The 18,889-nt window shown below is 51.7% G+C and overlaps 1 protein-coding gene and 1 long non-coding RNA gene across 3 annotated transcripts; one reads left to right on the top strand and one right to left on the bottom strand.

Moving 5' to 3' along the window:
• Nucleotides 1-9,449: 9,449 nt before the first annotated feature.
• Nucleotides 9,450-16,006, bottom strand: IRX6 (iroquois homeobox 6). Of its 2 annotated transcripts, none has more exons than XM_086349540.1 (6): nucleotides 14,831-16,006; nucleotides 13,591-13,848; nucleotides 12,792-12,901; nucleotides 12,280-12,587; nucleotides 10,867-11,475; nucleotides 9,450-9,910 (listed from the first exon to the last, which is right to left on the bottom strand). In XM_086349540.1, the coding sequence occupies exons 1-6, from the start codon at nucleotides 14,873-14,875 to the stop codon at nucleotides 9,903-9,905; spliced, it is 1,338 nt and encodes a 445-aa protein (XP_086205666.1). In that variant the 5' UTR covers nucleotides 14,876-16,006; the 3' UTR covers nucleotides 9,450-9,902. The 2 variants fall into 2 exon arrangements, with proteins under 2 accessions (XP_086205666.1, XP_086205667.1); XM_086349541.1 differs by having other exon boundaries at nucleotides 9,450-9,907; nucleotides 14,831-15,448.
• Nucleotides 13,813-17,404, top strand: LOC147353240 (uncharacterized). Its single transcript, XR_015145015.1, has 2 exons — nucleotides 13,813-14,599; nucleotides 16,952-17,404. It is a non-coding gene; the product is annotated as an uncharacterized LOC147353240 (long non-coding RNA).
• Nucleotides 17,405-18,889: the final 1,485 nt, after the last annotated feature.

Here is an 18,889-nt window from a genome sequence, read left to right as displayed (position 1 = left end):
CCGCTGCTCTGCCCCAACCTTAGGGATGGAGCCTAAACACCAACCACCACCAACAAAAAGCTGAGCATAGGTGAGACCAAGAACCAACATGTTTCAGCAATGGAAGGTTGGAGCATCTCATTGACAGGGAAGCCTGGTGGTTACAGTCCATGGGGTTGCAAAGAGTTGGACATGACTGAGCGACTAACACACACACAAATTTATTTATTAAGCTTCGCTGGATCTTAGTTGCTGCATGTGGGATCTGGTTTCCTGACCAGGGATGAAACCCAGGCCCCCTGCATTGGGAGTGTGGGGTCTTAGCCACTGGACCACCAGGGCTGTCCCTATATCTGCGTTCTTAATCACACTACCACACCACCTCTCGACTAGCTGAGTGTGTCATGGTGGCCACACAGCAGGGGAAGGGCAGACATAAAGAGTAGGTACCAATACAAAGTTGCCTTTTCAAAAACATTTATTTAAAATGTTAAAGTGAGTATATGTAAAGGAAAATATCAAGAGAAAATGGTGCAAGTTTGGCTATGGCCTGAATCTTAAAGGTGAAATGAAAACTGGCATAGGCTGATAGCTCTGACACAAGCATAGCTGAATCCAGTAAATGGTGCTAGTGGGTGTGTTTGAGGAGCCAGAAGGAAAAATGAGGAGCTTTCCAATGTAATAAAAAAAATCCCCACTGTTAGGCCCAGGGACAGTCCCTGTGGTCGGCAGTGTTCTGACCTTGCCTCGAGTGTCAATGTCAATAGCTGTTGTCACCAGGCAGTGGGCCTCCCGTTTGGTACTTAGAGATTCTCTTTATGCACTTAAAAGGCATCATTAGTACCAAGTGGCTATTAAAGCAGTCTTGCTGTTCAGAACGATTTTCTGAAGCAAATGCAGAGGAAGCGTGTTGAGGGTTGAAGTCATTAGCTGAGACCACAGAAGGACTGACCGTGGGCAATGATGCCATTAATCTTGATAAGGGGAAGTGTGAGCAATTCATAAAAGTCTGCTGGGTGAGGTTTCTCCCTAAATGGACACCCGGGAGAGTGACCCCATGTCTTTGCTCTAGGTAAGAGGGACATGTGTGAGCTGTGACATCGACTTGGCAGAAGGAACAGGGCAGGCGGGGGTGGGGACAGTGATTTCAAGATTCCCTGGGGAGGCAGGGACCACGGGGGTACAGTCATAGGAAAAGAAGTTGCAGGTAGCAATTTACATAATACGTACTATTGACCAGGTACACGATTCTAATGCTTTACATATTAACTCTTTCTTCTTCACCACAGTCCAATGAGGCAGGCACTATTATAATTCCCATTTTGGAGATGAGTAAACTGAGGTCCAGACAGGTTATGCCATTTGCCTCAGGTGGCACAGCCTGTAAATCGCAGAGCTGGGATTTAAACTCATAGGTCTGCTTTTAGAAGTCACTTTGCTCCCAGCATGATCTGAGAATGGAGGCACTCAGCCTCCTTCTCTCTTCTCTTGAAGGATGGCATGGACTTTGGCGGTCACACAGACCTGGGTTTGAACCCCAGCTCTGTCATTTTCCAGATGTAGCACCTTGGAAAAAGGACTTTGCTTCTTTTTGTGTGTGTGTTTTGTTTTATTTAATTAATTTTGAAATTTTGGTTGCGTTGGATCTCTGTTGCAGCATGCAGGCTCTCTAGTTGTGGCACACAGGCTTTCTAGTTGAAGCATGAGGGCTTAATTGCCCTGAAGCATGTGAGATCTCAGTCCCCTGACCAGGGATCGAACCCACACCCCCTGCATTGGAAGGTAGATTCTTAACCACTGGATCACCAAAGAAGTCCCAGGACTTTGCTTCTTAAAACTCAGTTCCTTCCTTTATAGAGTGCTATGAAATTATATGTGGTGTCAGAGACTTAATGGCTCTTGAATATATGTTACTGGCTTCTTCTTCCCCATCAAGGCTGCAGACATGATCACCAGGGCAGGATGTTGATGGGGGAATATGATTGGCAGCTAGATGCCTGCCCCAGCCAGCATCTCTTTGGCTAGTGGCTGGTATAGATCATTGGTCAGAGAGTCAGCACCCTTTTCTCAATCACCTACTTCCTAACTGGACTTGTTTAACTTGGGTTCTCGGTTAGGGTCTGCTATGAGCTAAATGTTTATGGCCCTTCAGAACCCCTATGTTGAAGCCCTCAACCTGAGTGGGACTGTATTTGAAGATAGGGCCTGTGCAGAGGTGATAAAGGTCAAATGAGGCCATAAGGGTAGGCCCCCAATCCTACAGGACTGGTGCCCTTGTAAGTAGAGGAAGAAACACCAGCATTCTCCCTTTCCACCATGAGAGGGTACCATGATACAGTGGCTATCTGTGAGCCAAGAAGAGAGCTCTCACTAGAAACCAGATTGACTTGCACCTTGGTCGTGAACTTCCCAGACTGGAATTGTGAGAAAATAAATGTCTGTTGGTAAAATCACTCAGGCTGTGGTATTTTGTTATGGCAGCCTTAGCTGACTAAGACAGAACCCCAAATCTACAAGTTGAATGGGAGAATAATAAACTCTGCAAGTACATTCAGAACTGTGCCTTCAGCAATGATACCAATTTGGGTAAAGATTGTTTGTTATTATTCAGTCACTAAGTCGTGTTTGACTCTGTGACCCCATGAACTGCAGCATGCTAGGCTTTCTTGCCCTTCACTATCTCCCAGAGTTTGCACAAACTCACGTCCATTGAGTCGATGATGCCATCCAACCATCTCATCCTCTGTTGTCCCCTTCTCTTCCCGCCCTCAATATTTCCCAGCATTAGGGTCTTTTCCAATGAGTCGGCTGTTCACATCAAGGTGGCCACAGTATTGGAGCTTCAGATTCAGCATCAGTCTTTCCAATGAATATTCAAGATTGATTTCCTTTAGGATTGACTGGTTTGATCTCCTTGCTGTCCAAGGGACTCTCAAGTGTCTTCTCCAGCACCACAATTTAAAAGTACCAATTCTTCAGCGCTCAGCCTTCTTTATGGTCCAGCTCTCTACTACGAACTCTATGCTACTCCTCCCATTAAATGGTAGAGTTGAATTCCTCTCCTCCTGACTCCAGACAGGCTTTAGTGACTTGCTAAACCAACAGAATACAGTGGAAGTGACATCGTGTGACTTCTGAGGATGGGTCATAAGAAACCCTGCAGCTTGTCCCAGGCCTCTTGGAACACTTGCTCTCCAAACCCGGCTGCCATAATGTAAGGAGACTCAAGCAGCCCATGGGGTGGGTGGAAACTTATTCAGGGGGTGGAACCCCACATCCTCCTTGGAAGTGGGTACTCCAATTTCGGTCAAGCTGCATCTACTAACACCTCACGGACCAGAAACAAATCATTCCCAGTAAACACTGCCCACATGTCAGATCCATGGGCAAAATCAGTGACTGTTGAGCCACTAAGTTCGAAGGAGATTTTTCCCTCTGCAATACATAATTGGAACACCAAGAAACACTTCCAAAGGGCTCCCAACCCTGCTCAGAGCCACCTCTGAGCTGTCCCAGGCATGACTTGGCTCATGTGCCTAGGACCTTCCACTCTATGTGCAGGCAGCTGGGATATGAGATGAGCAAGCCTCAAGAAGGTCTCCCTGGCTTGACACTGGCCACTGATCTCCCAGATTACATCCATCTCTGAGCTCCTTCATAAACAAAATAGAAAAATGTAACTGTTATACCTCATTTTATTCTGGGGAAAACATGAAGTCCATAGGGTCTAGGGAGCAACTAGAGGCTCGTCAACTTTTTCTGCTAAACCTCATTACTTACTCCTACACTGTTCTAAAAAATGCTGGGGCTAGAAAGAGAAACAGCCTTGTTGTAGTTCACCGATTCTCAATCTTGGCTGTACATTGGAATTACTGAAATTCAAAATTACTGTGTGGGCCTACCCCTAGAGGTGGAATTTAGTTGGTCCGGGGTATGGCTTCCCAGGTGGCTCTAGTGGTAAAGAAGCTGCTGGCCAATGCAAAAGATGTTAAGAGACAGGAGTTCAATCCCTGGGTCGGGAAGATCCCTTGGAGGAGGGCATGGCAACCCACACCAGTATTCTTGCCTGGAGAATCCCATGGACATAGGAGCCTGGAGGGCTACAGTCCATAAGATTGCAAAGAGTTGGACATGATTGAAGTGACTTAGCACACACAGTTTGGATATTGGTACAAAAAATCAAAACAAAACAAAACACTTTCCTGGCTGATTTTATGCACCCCCAGGGTTGAGAACAAATACTCTAGCCTCATCATCATTATCATTGTTGGCATTATTGTGCTAAGGTAGGTTGTCTAAGACTCTAAATAAAGCCAAGTTGGAATTTGGAGACAGTCCCAGGCAATGAGGGAAGACCTCCGTCTCTGATGATCTCATAAATAATAATCACCCTTCACATTAATACAGATTAACTCGCCAAACAGTTGAATGTGTACCAGCCTTGATGTGAACTGATCGTGGCATTAACTAATGCTGAATCTCAGCGTGACCCAATGAGGCCCTCTTCAACTGTCTTCGAATCCTCCGATTCACAAAGGAGAAACCTCTGTTTGGTTGCTAGCATGTCTTTAACATCTCTCCAACTCTTGGCAAAAATCAGGGCATTGATTTGCACTGACCAAAATTTAAGTAACACTGACCTACATCTTTGTCTCCATGGCAGCTAGAGAAATTGTGAAACAGCCATATGGTTCAATGTGATTTCAACCTACCAGGAGAAAGCTGAATCTCAGAGGCTTTTGATGACTTGCCCAAGGACTCAGGTCACTGCCTCTTCACCCTCTCCAGTTTCAGTTTCAGTTCAGTCACTCAGTTGTGTCTGACTATTTGTGACCCCATGGACTGCAACATGCCAGGCCTCCCTGTCCATCACCAACTCCTGGTCAGTGATGCCATCCAACCATCTCATTCTCTGTTGTCCCCTTCTCCTCCTGCCTTCAATCTTTCCCAGCATCAGGGTCTTTTCAAATGAGTCAGCTCTTCGCATCAGGTGGCCAAAGTATTGGAGTTTCAGCTTCAACATCAGTCCTTTCAATGAATGTTCAGGGCTGATTTCTTTTAGGATGGACTGGTTGGATCTGCTTGCTGTCTAAGGAACTCTCAAGAGTCTTTTCCAACACCACAATTCAAAACCACACTCTCCAACTTAGTATTTAATGAAAATCATGCCAATGGAGGGGGTCTTCCACCATATAACTGGGAGACAGCCGTTGGGCTCCATTCTTACTCTGATCTCAGAGTAAGGGCCAAGCAGATCCCACTGAGAGGGCAGGGGAAAGAAGGCATCCAGGGTAGGACAAAGAACCTGGAATTGTGGAGAAGAGTAAGACTCACTGGTTCAAGAGATTGATTTCAGGAGGGATGTGGAAAAAAAAAATTGGTTCAAAAAAGAAAGAACCTTCTATTGCAGCCAAGGCTGCAACAGGAGACAGTGAGAGACTCACCCCCTCCATCACTTCTTTTGTTTGCTTAAGATACAATCTTCCCTTCGTGGTGTTGACTTTTCTTGAATATGTCAGGATTCTGGACAGCAGGCAGAACTATATTACATGAAGAGGTGCTGGGAGCTCCAAAGATGCTTCCAATGCTGGAACCCTAGTTAGCTGTCAGACTGCTGGGGGAGGCAAGTTCATCTCCCAGGTCACCTCCTCCTCCTCCTCTGATAACAACTAATCTTTGAGCTTCAGGATGGGGGGTGGGGAGCTGAACCAGATGAGGCGATTGCATGTGAATCCAGATTAAATCCTGGAGGGAATATTTGCACCTGTTACTGGGATGTGATTTACTCTTGGCCAACATCAGGCATTTTAAAGCCTCAGGCTGAACTTAGGGTCTGGCCACTTGAGGGTCAGCCACTACTATTCAGGTCAGAGGCCCCTCAGGCTACTTAGGGTGCTTGTCACATAAGCAAATCTTCCAGCCCACCTCTCAGCGGGATCCTTTAGTCATGGTCTGATTGCAATGGTGGAGATCCACAGGCTATATTTTAGCAAACACTGACCAGGGTGTCTCAGACAGTCTTGACCCAGGGAAAGGTGGGCAGTGGGAAAGGGGTGGGGATGCTCTTGGCCAGGATGTGGGGGCAGGTCCAGGAAGCACTGAAAGTCTTTTTCCATTGGACATTCCTGAGAAGGAAGCAGGGCAACCTGGAGCTCCAGAGGCAACAGATAACACTCATAGACAGACTGTCAGAGACAAGCTCTTATTCATAATAGAATAAAAGAATTTTAAAACAAGAAAATGCACTGACAGTAGAACTTAGTGGTTAAGGGGCTTCGCAGTGGTTCAGATGATAAGGAATCTGCCTGCAATGCGGGAGACTTGGGTTCGATCCTTGGGTCGGGAAGATCCCCTGAAGAAGGGAATGACTACCCACTCCAGTATTCTTGCCTGGAGAATTTCATGGACAGAGGAGCCTGGTGGACTATAGTCCATGGAGTTGCAAAGAGTCAGACATGACCAAGCAACTAATTTTCACCTTTCATTTAAGAATCAGCCATACTCAGGGTCTGACTTCTTTACTTGCTAACTGGATAACTGACATCAAGGTATTTTACTTCCCTGAGCTTCATTTTTTTTCATTGAGTAGATGGGACATACTAGAAAATACAAAGGTTCCTGGGACTCTTGCAACGTATAAATAAGTCAGTGCATTTAAAGGACATGGCACTGAGTCTGGCACATGAAAAGGGCTTTATAAGCTCTTATCATCATTACCAGGGTCATAGGATGTTGCAGCCAAAAGTGATCATAGAGGTCATCTAGTGAGTCCCATGCCAATGTCATGACTACTGGCCGGAAAGGAATCAATAAAGGAAGAAGGCACTTAAGTGCTACGGCTCCCTCGGCTCAGCCTCTCTCTACCCAGTCCTCTGGTGGTTGCTCCCCAGCCAAGGGAAGAAGCACATTTGTCATCAAGGGAGTTTGGAGAGACCTTCCTATAGTCTCTCCAAGCCTGAGAACGTCACCTTGCTGCCTTGATCGTCGCTCACTTTGCAGGGCTCACAGGCCAGCTGTCTGCAGGCCCCAGCAGGCTCAGCCAAGGACAGCCGGGTTGCATCCCCCCTCCCCTTGCTCAGACCTTTAATCAAAACAGTATTCAAAATATGATTCTGGGAGATTATATTGGGAGATTTGCAGGAGGCTCTCAGTGGGGGCAGAGATAGTGGGAACAGATTGCTGCTGGGGGCCAGAGGCTGGGATCGCAGGCTCAGACTCGCCATTCTCAGGCTTTTGGCTTTACTCTTGGAGCCGACCATCAGCTCTGCAGAGAACATTGAGCACAAGGATGGAGAACTAGATTATCTCCATACTTGACTGCAGGGGAAACTAAGAGAGGGCAAAGGGCTTGTCCACGGCCACATATTGAGGGAGTAATGGGCTTCCCAGGTGGCTCAGTGGTAAAGAATCTGCCTGCTAATTCAGGAGACACAGGAGAGGTGGGTTCGACCCCTGGGTTGGGAAGATCTCTTGGAGGAGGGCATGGCAAGCCACTCCAGTATTCTTGCCTGGAAAAATCCCATGGGCAGAGGAGCCTGGCAGGTTGTAGTCCATGGGATTGCAAAGAGTAGGACACAACTGAGTATGCAATGCAACGGGATTAAGGTGGCCAAGCCACTTCCTGGAATTGAAGGCTACTCTTTATGGCCCCTCTCATACTCCAGCCCTTCTCACATTCCAGCCAACCAGTCCCAGATCTTTGGGACAAGCCTGGGCTACAGGCTCCTGCTTTGGGTTGTGGGAGGTAGGGAGAGGCTGGATCCTGTAGATGAGGTCCTGGATGGTACCTGGACCTTATTTTCTGAGGTTCAGGGTCCTATAAAAGCTCCATGACTGGAGGCAGGGTGCAGGTAAACCCTCTGCCCACTACCATCCTCCCTATACTCTGCATCCTAGTCCCAGTTCAGTCACATGACCTTGATTTAGGTGAGTCTCTTCTCTCAGGAGTTCACTTTCCCATCTGGAAATCTGACTCCATGTGATGCTACCGTCCCTCTCCCCTCCACAGAATGGTTAGCTGGTGCCCCACTTCCAACTGGGGGCACTGGGAACTAGCTTCCGCAGCCTGGCGGTGGGGTGGGGCTGGGGTGGGTGGGGGTGGGTTTACCTGGCCCCCTAGGAGGGGGTGGGGTCGAAAGTGCCTTGAAAGAAACCTCTAGCTAATGCTCTTTATTACAAGCGTTAATCCTGCAAAGCCGACTGGAAATAATGTTTATCTTTTCGCAGTTTAATTTCCCGGACCCTAAGCCGCCGGACAGTGAGGGCGACTGGAGGGTCCCCGGAGAGGCTGTGGGTAGGAGCAGCTGTCACCCAGGAGCAAAAAGAAGGCAGGGAGGGGGTTTCCCAGAGGAAGAGGGAGAGGAGTCAGAGCGAAAGGGGGCCTTGGACGCTGAGTGGAGAGTTAGATTTATCTTCACCACGGGTTCTCTATGACCCTGAGTCAGTCCCTGTCATTTGGCCTCAGTTTCCTCATCTGAGGAAGGGGTTTGTGCTTTTGTAATTCATTATCTCTGACTATTCTATAGAAAAGGCAGAGTGGGGCGCGGGCAGGTGGCCTGTTCCCCTTGATTTTTTAAACATCCACTTTTCCTCTCTGCAGCCTCCAAGGTTCTTAAAATCTCCTCGCAAGGTTGCAGATCCTTCCTGTCCCAGACTTCAGTGACCAGTCTGCTGGCACCGCGCTGGTCTGAAAGGCTGTCACCCAGCCACGGCCGGAGGGGCTGGAGCCCTGCAGTGGAGACAGGGCCCCTAGGCGCACACCCCAGCAGCCCCCCGCCCCACCCCCGCCTCCCCGTCCCCATCGGCTCCCCGGACCTCCCACTAGGGCACCATCCCGGGTTCGCCTCTCTCTTTCCTCTCGCACAGCGGCGAACGCACTCGCGGGCTAAAGCCGAAGCCACTGGGCCGGGGACACGAACTCAGGGCTCTCACCTCCGCCCCTCCGCACTCCACAGCCCTAGTCTGGACGCTGTTCACTCCGGGGACAAAGCCGCTTTCCCCGCTCATCGGCTCCCATTGGTTGGCCCGTACCGGAAGTGTTTGCTGACACTTGATTAAACGGGAAGAGTGCCCTCTTCTCGCCTCTAATCGACCGGGCAAGCTGTCCGACTTGGCCGTTGGGTCAGAGGGGTGGAGCGGACCCCCATCGCCCCTCCTCCCAAGAAACTTAAAACTCAAATACGAAACAAATCCAGCTTCTACCCAAATATCCGGACAGCTCCCCTCTCCCTTTTCCTGCCCCAACCCCAAGTTGTGCACTCGTTCCCCCTCTCCAACTCCTCGGAATCGGCCGGGAGTGTCTGCAAAGTTTTGTGGGCCTTGGCCATTACCTTGTCAGTTTCTCTCCCAGCTACAAATGGGACTGAAATCTGCAGCCCATGCTGCCCTGTCTCCAGAACCTCTGACTGCATCCCCTCCTCCCCACCACCCCGACCTCACTGAGCTCCCCAGTTGCAAACAAGCCACACAGCTTGGGTTCGGTGGATTATTTTTAAGGACACAAAGAGTGAGAAAGGGGAGGAGACACGCGTGGTCCTTAGGAGCCAGGTCAGCATTGAAGTTACAAAGTGAGGGTGATGGGGTGAGTGAACAGGAGAGGGAGTGGCTTGAGACCTGAATCCAGAGGGGAGAGGCAGACTAGAGTGCTGAGCTAGGTGCCCTGGGCACACTCGCCCAGCCTTCCCACTTGACCTTCCCCAAGGTGCCCTTCCACCTCCTCTGGGGATCTGAAAAGACGGACCTCTGCCAGCCACTCCCCTCCTCTGAGTGCCAGGAGGGCCATTCGGAGTATTTCTGTGTGTCTGTCTCTTAGGCGAAGTGAGAGCCCCAGACCCTGGTGAGGTCTCTTAGCTTCTTAGTGTGGAGGTGAGTTCCAAAAAGCAGGGCTTATTTCCAGGATGCTTCTGCTAATTGCAGCCATTGCGCTAACCTGCTGAGAGAGGAAAGGTTGATTAAAACCCGAAGGCCACTCAGGGGCTATTCCTAGGAAATCCAAGGTCGGTGGTGTCTCATCACAAGGGAATCCAAGGTCTACAGGCAATTTGCTTGCCAGGGGTAACATTTGGACCCTGTTAGGTAGAAGTTCAAATAAGACTGTAACCCAATTTTCTAAGCTAGTAGTTAATCCTGAGAGAAATGACTTCAAAGAGCAGAATCTGATGGTAATTGCTGGAGGCTTCCAAATGCTTTGGGAATGTCCCTTTGTGGGGTGAAATTCCCTTCCAACCCAACACAGCCAGTGAACCAGTGAACCAGCCAGGTGCAGGAGACAGCTGATTGGCAGTCCTACCCAGCTTGGTAAGAGGGCCCTACTCAGACAGCACTCATCTGAACTACACCCCTAGGGATTTCAGTGGGCTGCACGGAGAGCTTCTGGCCTTAAGCACTGGCCTTGAACAGACTATAGGTATCTGGCCTTTCCCCTGAGACTTCTGGGAAAGCCCTTGTGCCTGCCTGGCCCTAGCAAACTCTTGGTACAAGACCATCAGGGGAGCCAGCTGGCCTCCTCCAAAGGGCAGGCAGGGGACAAGAATGCTTGGGCTGGAGGGTCATGACGGTGCCCACCTGGCACATCTGGAGAGATCTAAACATTGGAGAGACCTTCTCCTCAATGACTTTCTAAGTGTTTCCTAGGTAAGTTACTGTCTCATTCTAGCATAATCTAGTATTTGGTTTTAAGACGATTCAGGAGCTAGAACTCTGATCTCTAAACTTCTGTTTCAAGGAATGCGGTGAGACACACTTGAGCTAGGCTATGTCTGAACCTGGGCAGAGAGCCTGTGCAGCGGCTGGGTACCCCAGAGCTGGGGTACGGGGACTGGGGTGAGGGAAGGTGGGGAGGGGAGGGGTCTTGGTCAGACACGCCCAGAGCCATTGGGGGCCCACTACCTTCCGCTCCTGATGGGTACTGGCACCGCACCGCCGGCTCCCTCCTCCGCGGGCAGGGCGCACAGTTCAGCGGCAGACCCTGTAGGGCAAACGTGGGGTTTCCAAAGGCTTTGGCTACTCGGGGAGACTCTTGGCACGCGGAGTCTCTGGGGACCGCGGGTCGCGCGCCCGGGCCTGGAGGCTGTCCGGGAATCAGATGGTGCTCAGGACTTCTTGGCTGGGGCAGGTTTGGAGGTGCCCCTTCGACGACGCTGGCGGCCGCCGTGTGCGCCAGAGACCAGATGCGCGGTGGTTTCTCGCTGCAGGGGTAGTGCATGGTCAACGTGGGGCCTCCTGGCTCGGCCCGGAGGAAGTCGGCTTCTCCCGATCTGGGGGGCTCAGTGAACGAGAAGCGGGGTGCCGGCAGACTGCACTCCCTGCGCTCCTGCCGGCCCTCTCGAGCGGCGGCACATTGCGTCGCCGGCAGCGGCTGAGTGTCTTTATGGAACTCAGCCAGTCTGTCCGTAGCTGTGGCCACTGCTTCCTCTTCATCCGCCTCCTCTTCCTCTTCCTCCAGGTCTTCCAGGTCACTCAGCCGGAGCCCCCGGGGCTCCTGGCCAGCAGTAACGTCTGAGGGAAATCAAGAACAAGTGAGAAAAGCCCCAGGCCCCAAGGGAAATCCTCGGGAGTGCCCATCCCGGAGAAGCTTTTAGCAAGATGTGCCCTGCACTCAAGGCAAACTCGGTGTAATTCACCAGGATGGCCACAGCGCCTCCGACACTTGTCCCAGGGCTGTGGGCCTGCGGCTGGGAAAGAATTCCCGCCCTTAGTTAGACCTGCTCTTACCCTTCGGAAGAGCCCTCCCCTTTGATAGCGCAAGGAAATGGACACTTTCCCTAAGACCTGGATCTCAGTTTCTCGGCCTTAAAAAAGCAGAGGACAGTTTTTATACAGTGTCAACACTCAGCAGTGGCTGGTGTGTATTATTTAATTCAGAAAATATTTACTGAGCACCAGCTATGTGCCAGACATCATTGAGGCTTTTAAGTATTAGGAATTTAGAGAATACAGCAGTGGAGGCTTTCTCTGGTGGAGCTAACATCCCTAAGAGGGTAAGTATGCCACAGGAAATAAAGTAGGCGCATGTGGTAGAGAATAACTAGGGAAGCTAGCTGGTGTGGGTGCACAGGGAAGGCTTTTTGGAGGTGGTGCTTTCAAGTCTGGAAGAAGGCAGTTCCCAGTTCTGTAGGGAATTCCAGGCAATGGGAACTGATTGCACAGGCAAAGGCCCAGAGGCATGCAGGGGTTGCAGGTGTCAAAGGAAGCCAGGGGAAGCCTTCCACAGAAGCTATGCCATTCAGTGGTTGTGAAATCCGATCAAACTGTTTGATGAGTGGAAAACCCAGGTAAGTTGGGGCAGGGAACATGGGGTACCTTTGGTGTCACCATTTAGGCAGCCCAGCAATTCCTCTGCTCCACCCTCCTCCTTCCTTTCTTCCCCGCCTTTGTTCTTGGGTGCCCAGGTCATCTTGTTCTCCTTTTTGAGGCGCCGGCGCGCATTGGCGAACCAGGTGGACACCTGGGTGAGGGTCATCTTGGTGATGATGGCCAGCATGATCTTCTCGCCCTTGGTGGGGTAGGGGTTCTTGCGGTGCTCATTGAGCCAGGCCTTGAGTGTGCTAGTGGTCTCCCGGGTGGCATTTTTTCTGCGCCCAGCACCACTCAACTCCACCGCTCCATACCTGCGGGGAGAATCTGGCTCACAGTTCTGGGGCTGGGAACCTGGGGCTGCAGGCAGGAGACAATCTCTGTCCCTGAAGGAAGTGAGGTTCTGCTCACCATCCTAGCCCACAGCCCCCCCACCCCATGCTCTGTGGATTGGTCCTACCTTGGCAGGGGAGGAGGAAAGGACTTATGATGCCAGCCACCAACGCCCCATGCCTTACCGCTCATACTGGTACTGCCCCAGTGTTGGCTCATAGGGATAATAGGCTCCTGGTTGTGCCAGGCTGGATGTAAAGTTCCCCGCAGCCTCCTTAAATTCATACTGTGGATTCTGGAGGGGGAGGAGGGAAGAAATAAGGACTACATTTGGGGAGGAGGGGTGGGGAGTTGCTAAGGGTGTGAACTCTGGAGTCAAGTCTGGTTAGTACTGCAGCACCACCACTGGCATTGACTGTGTGATCCTGGGCACAGCTGTTTAACCCCTCTGTGCCTCAGTTTCCTCTTGGTAAATGGGATGACAATCATGCCTAAAGGTTACTGAAGAAACATGCTTGGCAGAATTCCTGGTGCAGCATAAGCAATATTCGCTGTCATTTAACTGTTACTACTTGTGTCTCCCCAACTGCCTCCCAACAGCTGGGGCACTTTCTTACTTCCTTTCCGGAGCCATTCTCTGCCTCTTTCTATCTCTGTGACTTTGGGTAAGGTTACTCAAGCCACTGTGAACCTTAGATTCCTCACCTGTACACTGAGCCTAGTGATGACTTGCCTACTTCACACAATTAATCGAGGTACAGATGTTTTCTAAACAGGATGGACTTCTACAAACTGTAACATGTTGTAAAGATTTTTTTTTTTTTACTTTATATAGAATCGTAACCATTTCCTTTCCTCGAACTGGTGCTGTACGTCCTAGATTTTCCTAGATGGAAATATCACACGGGATTTCGCCCCTGCCGCTCCTGCCCCCAGGCGGGTGGGTTCTGTCGCGCGGACCCAGGCTCCACCCCGGGTACTCACCAGCGCCCCGTACAGCCCCGGCGGCTCGGGGCTGTAGGGCAGGTAGCCTGGGTAGCTCTGGGCAGCTGCAGCGGCCGAGTAGGGAGCTCCATAGATGCCCAAGGCCGCGCCCAGCTCCGGCCTCGCACTGCCCAGCAGCCGACTGTCGTAGGGTGCGCAGCAGAGTGCGGCCGCCGGGGTGGAGCCCGAGGCCACATCTGGGACCGAGCGCGGGGCGGATTCGCAGCAAGTGGCGCTGGAACTTGCAGAGACCAGAAACTACGGGGGCGAGAGAGGGGGCACCGGAGGTCAGAGACCGGCGCCTAGGGCTGACGGGAGCCAGCGGCGGAACTGCCAGATCAGTCCTTCCTTCAATGTGAACTTAATTCCCCCTTGTGCTGAGCGTTCTCCTGAGGACTGTGACGGAAATGATCCGTAGACGCCATTTATCCAAACCGCCTTTATAGACTCTCTTAAAGCTTTGCTAAAGCTCCAGAGTTCCAGGGGCTCCGGGTCATGGGAAGGTTCTGAAACCGGAATTACAAAAGCAAGACTCGGCCAGTTCCCTGGTGAACCCTCCCTCCTCGCAGCCACAGGATCCTACCAAGGCCGAACTTCAAGTTTGCCTTAGAGACCGCGTCTCACTCTTCCCACTTTATAGATAGGGAATGAGGACTACGGAGAATAGGAGGCTTATCCGAGATCACAAAGCAGGGCAGAGGTCAAGCTGGGGCTAGTCCTTGGGCTCTCTGCTGAGAAACTGAACAGGGGTGGGCGTCTCCAGAATTTCCCCAGGAGACCCTGTCACTGCACAGTGCCCACCCAGATCTGGAAAATCGAAGGAACCGGAAGCTGAGAGCTTGGACCTACCCGTGGAAGGGAGAGGAAAAGAACAGAGGATCACAAACGAACGAGCCCAGAAAAAGAGTGAGACAGAGTCTGAGACCCTCCCGGCCACCTCGGATATCTGTACAGCGAGGAGGCCTGTCTGGAAGGTTCCCGAGATCCCACCCACCTCGCGGAGCGCGAGGTCAGAGTGCCCAAGTTTCGGGTCACACGATTCTTCAGCTTGCCTGGGGGAGCGGCGCATTCTCTGCCAGGGATGGGGCATGTCAGAGGGGTCTGCGGTACACTATCCAGGTTCCTGCTCTCTCCGGCTTCCCTGGGAACTCGTGGGAGAGGAGGGCTTTGCGGGCAGGTCCCGGCACTGGGCACTCCCTCCTTCCAGTCTGCCCCCATCCCTCATGGGGGCGGCTCTTACCTGGGAAGCACTGCCGTAAGGGTGTCCAAAGTGCGGGAAGGACATCGTGACTGTCCGTGACCCCGCCGCCCTCTTCTCTTGCGGGTTGCCGCCTCAGCCCCGCGGTTCTGCGCCTCCAGCCGTCAGCGGCCTCGGTTCCTTACACGGTCGCCGGTGCCCAGTGCTGGGTCCTCCGCCGGCTTGGCGTGGCTGGAGGCAGAGCCAAAGGCAGCGCGGCTGCCGAGCCCTGCGCTCCAGAAGGCTCCCCTCCGGCCCGCGAGGTCCGGAAGACAGAAGGGCCCATGGATGGGCACGGGAAGGGAGAGGATGCGGGTTCCCAAAAGCGCGCGGAGGCGAGGCCAGGTGAGGCGCGGTGCGGGGCTGTGCGGCTCCCGAGGTGCCCCAGTCCAAGGTGGCCAGAGGCTCAGTGTGACGTCACGGTAATCCCGGGCCGCCAGGCGGGCCCCCGGGCCCTGGGGCCCCGGGCCACCAAGCCTGCCAAGCGCAGCCAGCCCGTGCGCGCGCGCGCGCGCTCTTAACCACACTCAGACTTGTTCCGGGAGGTTTGTGCAGCTGGTGAGGAACGTCAAAGACCCTGACCCTCTCTGCTTGGCGCAGGATCCTACCCCTTTTCGCCTTAAGCTCACGCGCGCGCGCACATACAATCTCTCCAAATTACCCGGGAGAAGTAGGAGAAACGCCTCCCACCGCGCCACGCAGGCCCCGGGCGCAGCGCGCCTACCTCCTCCCCTGCGGCCCGGAGGAGGAGAGAAGCACCGGGCGGCGAGGGAGGAGAGAATACAAAAGAAGAGACAGGAGAAACAACAGGAGGAAAGTGGGGGAGAAAGGCTAGAGGGAGAAGGAGGAGGGGAGAGGAGAGAGATGAGGAGTCTAAGTGAACAGAGGCGCGCGGGGGAGGGGAGGAAACAGGGGTGGGCGAAGGCTGGGTGGAGGTGGAATGCTGGCAGGTGGAGGAGCGCAGAGGCTCGGGGGACAAGCCTCCAGCCCGGCCCCCCAGCCCCCACCTCCGCTGCAGGAAAGTTTGTTCGCACCGCTGGCCCCCAGCTCGTTGGGGGCAGCGTCGGTGGATCCACTGTTCCGGCCGTCTTTTGTCCTCGGGGGCCTGGCTCCCCGCCCTAGGACTCTAGCTCGATCCAGGATCTCCATGACCCGGTCTTTACTAGGGTCTTGACCCCAGGGTTTCTCTGCTGCTCTCTGGTCCTCTAATAGACCGAATAGCGCCCTCTCCAGGTCAAGTTCAGATCCCCCCCTCGGACTGTGTGGGTAAAGGCGCCAAGTCGGACCCCCCTGGGCATCTGCAGACGGCAGGCGGAGATTCCTGGGCGTCTTCTCGGAAGGCGAGACTTGGCTGTCTCGTGCGCGCCGCTCGCTGGGTCCACGGGGGACCGGGGAGCCGCACGAAGGCGCTGGGGCCGGGCTGCAGCCACTGAGCTCCGCTGGGGGTGGCGCTGGCGAGCCACGGTTCAGCGCGCGGGGAGGGCGGCCGGTTCTCCGAGCTCCTCTGGGTCTCCTGGCTGGGCCCAGCGATCTGACCATCCCCTGCATTCTAGGGGCCCTCAAAGGGGCACTGATGGCGGACGAGCTCATTGGTGCCTGGGAGGGGGCTGTGTCCCCAGGGCGAGGAGCCGCCAGTTTGCGAGGACGGGAGAAACTGGACTCCTGAAGGCTCAATCCCCAGGCCTCCCGGGGCCTCCAACCCCAGGACATCTGGGGGGCGTAAAGGGGTTGTTAGTCCGGTGGGAAGAGGTCTTCCGGGGATGCTGCCGGCATCCGAGTGGAACTCTAGGGTTTTCAGGTTTGCAGGCCAGACACCTCAGATTGTCTCAGAATGTTACTCGAGGGGTCACCGAGCTTTACATCTTACAAAAACGCTCTCCCAGGCCCTCTCTGCGCCTTCCCAGAGGAACCGGGGGTGGTGGTTCAAAGGCCTAGCTCTATTTTCTAGCTGAAACGCAAGAACGCGGGGACTGGAGGTTAGGAACTATCGGGATCTCTGACCTGGGTTCTGGCGAGGCAAGGAGGAAGCCCAGGGACGGGTAAGGTCTGGGTCCCTGGCCCCGACTCAGGCACTTTTCAGCGGAGACTAGTAGGCCCGGAAGTCAGCTTCTTTTTTCTTTACAGATTCTGCAGAACGCGCACCGTGCTTGAATAAGCCGCAAACCGCAGACTCCACCGCCTAAGAGATTATTAACAGGAGCACCAGATCCATTCCAAATAGGAACAAATCCAGCGAGGTTTCCTGGCTGCGGCTACCTTGTGTCGTTACCTTGGAGAAACCTTGCGTTCAACCCGGGAAAATCCTAGTTAGAAGAATTACAGTTATCGCCAGATTGATTTAGTGATAAAAATTCACCGTAATAGATAAGATTCCTTGATTTTTCAAAATGCATTTTGGAGCCATCTACACGTTTGCAGCTGGGATACATCTATTTTTTTTTTTTTTTAAGTAAGAATCGGAGAGAATTCATTAAATTAGTCCCTTGGGGAAGATTACTGCTAATTAATTAATTGCAAACATTTCCAGAGGGATGGTATGTCAGTTGTAAACTAATAAAATTAGGTAGTTGAAATACTTACTCAGCAACTTTGTTTGCCCATTCATTCCTAAGAAGATTTTTTTTTTTTTTAATGACAGAAAAATGGGGAGGGTGGTGAAGAAAAAGCATTAGTTCTATCCCCTGGCGATTGGGTTGCAAAGGAGAAACTACCATATAGGATTTATTGATTTTCAGGTGATTTATAAGATCTCTGTGGTATCAGTGCTGTGAGCAGAGCCTCCAGGCCTACCTCTTGTCTTCCCTCTCCAGGATTCAAAAAAAGCAACATGATTTGGAAAAAAAAAAGAAAGAAAAGAGGAGGAAGAACAGTGGTGAAGTGAATTGGGAGGTGTGATATAAATGCTTCAGCATTTTTCCTCATCTGCAGAAAAGAAAACAAACAAAAGAGCCGGTTTTTCTGTTAAGGCATCTTTCTTTCTATTGTGTTCAAAGTTGTTTTAAGGTATAAGAATGTCTTGGGGAGGAAGGCTGCTCTTTCCAGGCGTGGAGACCTTGATTTCACATTGCTTTCCTGGAGAGGCGGCACCCAAAGCAAGTCTACCTGGTGCCACTGACATTTGATTGTCACCACCTTAAGCATTTAGTAGGGTTCCGTAAAAGTGTTCCTATGAAGTGTGCCTTTTCCCATTATTTGGGGACCCTCATTACAAAACCAAACCATCAGGTTCAACCAGTATCAGCCTCTGTCTGGCAGAAACCTCGGGTGAAAAGGAGTGTTTCCTGGAAAGTGATTCAGGGAAGCTGCCATGGAATTTGCTCTCTTCCGGACTTGTTGACAGGCAGTCACATCGACAGCCAAGTGCCCTGAGCCTCTCCACCATGCTGGCTTTTCATTGCTTTGTTCAGCCCTGACTCATTTAGTTTGGGGAGAACTGCCCAATTGTCTGTGTGTCCGTATTGAATTTTACTGAAGCAAGTAAATAAACCTATCGAATACAGACCCAATTATATTTAAGGGAGTCATTCCACCTTGCTTTATACAGATGATACAGATTCTTTTATTGTATTATACCACATACCCTGATAGTGCCTCTAACCGCTCATTAAAACAAATCTGAAACAGTCAACAGTCAAAGGCCTCTTTGGAGCAGGGAGAGTACTAATCTGACATTGTTTATTTGAAGTTCAGGTTGCTTTGATTGAAATGTACTGAAGGTCTCGAGCAGGCAGAGTAAGGGATGTGCCTTGATAGTAAACCTGAATGCAGGTGCCACACACATGAAAAGGAAAATAAATCATACTGTACTATTTTGAATATTTTAAATATCTCTGATTTCCTAATGATTTAGAAAGACAGCAGATTTTTACAGGGAGAGGATGATAACAGCAAAATGCCCCAAATCAACTTTAGATGCCTCAGATCATAGATGGAATGTGTGAGTATATGGATAAAATAACACTGATGAAAATGTGCTGTTATATTTTTTAAGTATGAATTTTTTGTGTGACTGTTTTTGAACTGAGAAGGGTGACATCTCCTCAAATCTATGCATGAATGAAC

This window comes from Bos grunniens, chromosome 18 (genome assembly GCF_055505025.1).
Source record: "Bos grunniens cultivar Pamir isolate PY7600 chromosome 18, Bosgru_T2T1.0, whole genome shotgun sequence".
Classification (NCBI taxonomy): domain Eukaryota; kingdom Metazoa; phylum Chordata; class Mammalia; order Artiodactyla; family Bovidae; genus Bos; species Bos grunniens.
This window is presented reverse-complemented; position numbering and strand designations above follow the sequence as displayed.